The sequence below is a fragment of the Panicum virgatum genome, chromosome 5K, assembly GCF_016808335.1.
Source record: "Panicum virgatum strain AP13 chromosome 5K, P.virgatum_v5, whole genome shotgun sequence".
In the NCBI taxonomy this organism is placed as follows: Eukaryota; Viridiplantae; Streptophyta; class Magnoliopsida; order Poales; family Poaceae; genus Panicum; species Panicum virgatum.
In genome coordinates this window covers 41,128,351-41,132,482 of record NC_053140.1, presented here as the reverse complement: position 1 = coordinate 41,132,482, position 4,132 = coordinate 41,128,351, and the positions used below count along the sequence as shown (strand labels likewise).

General features: G+C 42.5%; 1 protein-coding gene across 1 annotated transcript; it reads right to left on the bottom strand.

The window, feature by feature from the left end:
• Positions 1-427: 427 nt before the first annotated feature.
• Positions 428-1,897, bottom strand: LOC120710691 (protein RADIALIS-like 3). The gene is made up of 2 exons (XM_039996291.1): positions 1,566-1,897; positions 428-692 (listed from the first exon to the last, which is right to left on the bottom strand). The coding sequence occupies exons 1-2, from the start codon at positions 1,825-1,827 to the stop codon at positions 688-690; spliced, it is 267 nt and encodes an 88-aa protein (XP_039852225.1). The 5' UTR covers positions 1,828-1,897; the 3' UTR covers positions 428-687.
• Between the last annotated feature and the right edge of the window lie 2,235 nt (positions 1,898-4,132).

Sequence of the window (4,132 nt, the reverse complement as noted above, 5' to 3'; positions counted from 1 at the left end):
GCCTTGCGCCCGCCTGCGCGCCGCCGCTACCCTCGTCGGCCTATGCACCGCCGCTGCCCTCGCCGGCCTGCACGCCGCAGCTGCCACTGGACCCGCGTGCCGCAGATCCGGGGACGTCTCGCACTCGCCGCTCGCCGCGCTCCGCGCGGCTCGCGGCTCGTGCTCGCGAATGAAGAAGCTGGACAAGGTGGGGCGGGTCGGTCGGTTAGCTAGATAGGTGTTAGGCTGGTTGGGTGTAGAATCTCATTCTACACCTAGGGTGTAGAATAGCGCTGCCGTATATATATATATATATATATATATATATATATATATATATATATATATATATATATATATATATATATATATATATATATATATATATATATATATATATATATATATATGGGGTTCTTCGAGTGTGAAAATGTTGGGATGCAAGGGATTGCCTTAATAATTCACACACAATATTTCAACTCATGAGAGGAACATTCATGAGGCATTTATGTAATTCGATCCATATATATGAAAAGCTGAACTTGGTACACAAGATTAAAGAGCAGCAGAGATCGGGCATCAATCTCGATATCCTAGCTAGCTTTGCCATTTCCATTCAACGCGCACACATGCACAATTTATAAATCTTCTTGGAGGAGCACAGCTAGCTAGCCACTGTGCAATCCTTCCCCTTCATTGAAGCTCAGTTCAACCTACAGCCACATTGTAGTCACATGAGAATTCCTAAGATCAATGAATTATGTATATACACACTGCAGTCTAAGTTTAGGACACAAATAAATAGACATGCACAAATGAATACATGACTCTCTTTTTTTCATGAACACTGTTTACTCACATATTTTTTAAAAAAATTTGCAGGTGGGAACTTTTTGTGCATATTTTGCGTCTGTACCGAGCACAGGTGAATCTAGTATGATGATGATGCGTGTGGCCATTTCCTATTCGATCCATTGTTCCCCAGCATGATGATATGGCTGATGATAACATAGTATATTCTGTGAAGTACTAAACCGGCCACGAACAGATGTGTCTCTCGAGGCAGAGCACGTACTAAACCATAGTACTAGTCAATTAGCAGCCCAAACCAAATTAAATTAAAGATGCCAACTTGGCATGTCGTACCAATCTACCATCGGAATTAACAGCATGGACGGTTTATCTAAACAATATAAAACATTATCACAGCGACGCCAGTGGCCTGCATGATGACATAATGCAGTTTTTTTTGAAACAATGACATAATGTAGTTTTTTTAATTAAGCAGCCATAATGCGATTTAATTATGACTAATCTCGTGGTATTTGCCGTTTCAAGCATATGCACGAACTGACTGCTTGCTGTTCAAGGATCAGATCTCATGTGGCGCAGCAGCTATCTACTACATCTCTACTAGTTGACATCAGGAATGGTTATTCATCAATATATTTAGTGGCATGTTGCATGCTCCAAGCAAATAATAGAAAGGGCAAGCAATTAACGGGGGTCGTCAGGGACGGCGGGGCATGATGGCCGCCGTGTTGTTATTTGTTAAGCTAGCTGTTGGATCGGTTATTAGTTGTTACCTCGCTGCAGCGTCGGCGGCGGCGGCGCGGCGGCGTACCAGTGGAACGGCACCCCGCCGGACTCGATCTGCGCGACGTCGCGGACGAGCAGCTGGTAGTGGCGGCGCACCTCGTCGACGGACTTGGTGCCGCCCATGTAGCGCGCCACGTTGTGCCACCGGTCCGGGGTGTCCGTGTCGTACACCGCCAGGGCGCGCTCGAACATCTTGTCCTCCCCCCGCGTCCACTCGGACGGCGACGAGCCCAGCTTGGCCGACGCCATGGCAGGGTGCCTGTCTTCCTCTCGGAGGTGTGTGATGATGATGTAACTGATGGTGGAGGGAAAAGGAAGTTTTGAAATGGTTGCGATGGAAGACCCAGAGTTGTGAGGGTTCAATTTATAGGATGATGGATCCGCGGGGCTGGGTTTTGATTTGGGCCAAGTGGCCGACCTCTGTTTCCAACTGGCAAAAGAACCCTCACGGTGGCCGGACTGCCCACGTAGGAAAAAGGAGAAGTAAATTTTTTTTAGTACAGTACAACGCAGACGCTCACAACACGCATGCACACTCACCCCTATGAACACACGTACGCAAATCCTACCCCTATGAGCACCTCCGAAGAACTGGACCGGCAGATCTGGAGATTCCCGAAGTCACCAATGACGCCTTGTTGTCAACGGGAACATCGCTTACCACTTAATGCATAATACTGGAAAATCTTGGAATAAATCCAGGAAAGTGCGAGCACCCGTGCCAAGTTGAAGACTTGAACCCAGATGGGTAGATTCCACCACAAGGGACCTAACCAACTGATCTAAGATCAGTTCGCAAAGGAGAAGTAAATGATAGCCGTCATTCAATGGCCTCACATGTCACTTTGTCTGCCGTCTTTGTATATATCTTTGTATCCAACATCATAAATGTTATGTTGACCAGAGATTTTAATGGGTTGGTTGTGAGTAATGTTGGTTGGCATAGTTCAAAAGGCCTCACCTCATGAACTCTTTAAATTATGAAACATTTCAGAACATCTGACGTGTAAATTGGCTAGGTTGAGTGATGCTCCAAGGGTCCAAGGGGATATGATGAGAAGAAACTCTACTTGGGCGTGTGAGGTGCAAATGATCGAGGAAGTACTCTAAATTAGAACATTGGGCAACTTGCCGTTGAAAGAAATTAGAAAAGTACTGCTCCAAGGGTACAAATCAGCGAAATAACGCCCGATCGTCGAGGATGTAGGAAGAGTGCAATGATGATTACAGTATTGAGCAACCTGCTATTTGAAAGAAACAACATATGCTGGGATGAGAATCAATACATGGTACTAATGGAATAGCCTTCTCAATTCTATATGCTCGAACTCTCAAAGCTTCAACCTATGTATGAAACTATGCAATCCCTAATTCCCTATACGTGGCAACCAGTGGAAAACTAGTGGTACACCGTACAACTGATAAATAAACCCACCTATTTGGTAATTCATTAGGTGGGAAGTTCTTTTAGCAGAGGAGTTTGATTTTATATGGAACTATCTATTATATTTTTCTAGTTTGTTTAGCTATGTTTAATCAGAAGAGCAGAAAAGGGCACTCAAGAGTGTTGCTGCCACCTCTCTCTCTCTCTCTCTCCCTCTCTCTCTCTCTCACAAACACAGGAAGGACAGACGCAAACATACCCATCCCTAAGAACACACACACACACACACACCCACTTCTATATAAACTTTCGAGACACCAAGTCAACAGATTTTTAAATTGATGAAGTCACCACTGGTGTTTCATTGTTCATAGGCTCAACTCCTACCGCTAAAAGAATAATTATTCATAAATGTGAACATCTATTATGAGCCGGATACTCAGAACCTACTCATCAGGTTCACCACCGCATATAACCTAACTACCATGTGACTCTTACTTGATAACAACATATACAATATTATTGTATAGACCAGAACATGATGAGGGGGCAGGCTGATTAAACCAATTATGAATAATACATCACCCACATTTATACAAATATTGTGGAAATGCCATGGATCATGAAAACCCATGTTATTGTGTGTAGAACAACCACAAAACAGATATATAGTTATGCGGTAATCATCATTGATGTTCATCAACTTATGATATCTTTAGAATCAAGATCGATAAAATATGAGAAGTGGAAACCAACTAAAACAATAAGAGGATACATGTCAAACATTAAAAATATCATAAATTATAAATTGCATATAGTTCTCGCATTGCTCTAAAATAACCATATAGATAGTTCTTCACATAGTGACTTGCGAGTTGCAAGAACTGACTATACAATGTAGCATGTAAGTATTTTGAACATTCAAAATAGTTTAGATGATATCTACAGTGTTTCCATGATTTTCTAGATCTCCTAGCATTTGTAGAGATGTTTCCCAGTTTATGCATCGAAATTATCATGTTCTAATAAACAAACTTGATTGCTGTTATTAATTTATTTGAATTCAGACATAATTAAACCTTATGAAATTTTGGAGTTTTATAGTGTTTTTGGCCTATTGCTCATGATTTGTGTGGATTCTCTAGATATATTGAATTGTCTTTTGAGAGT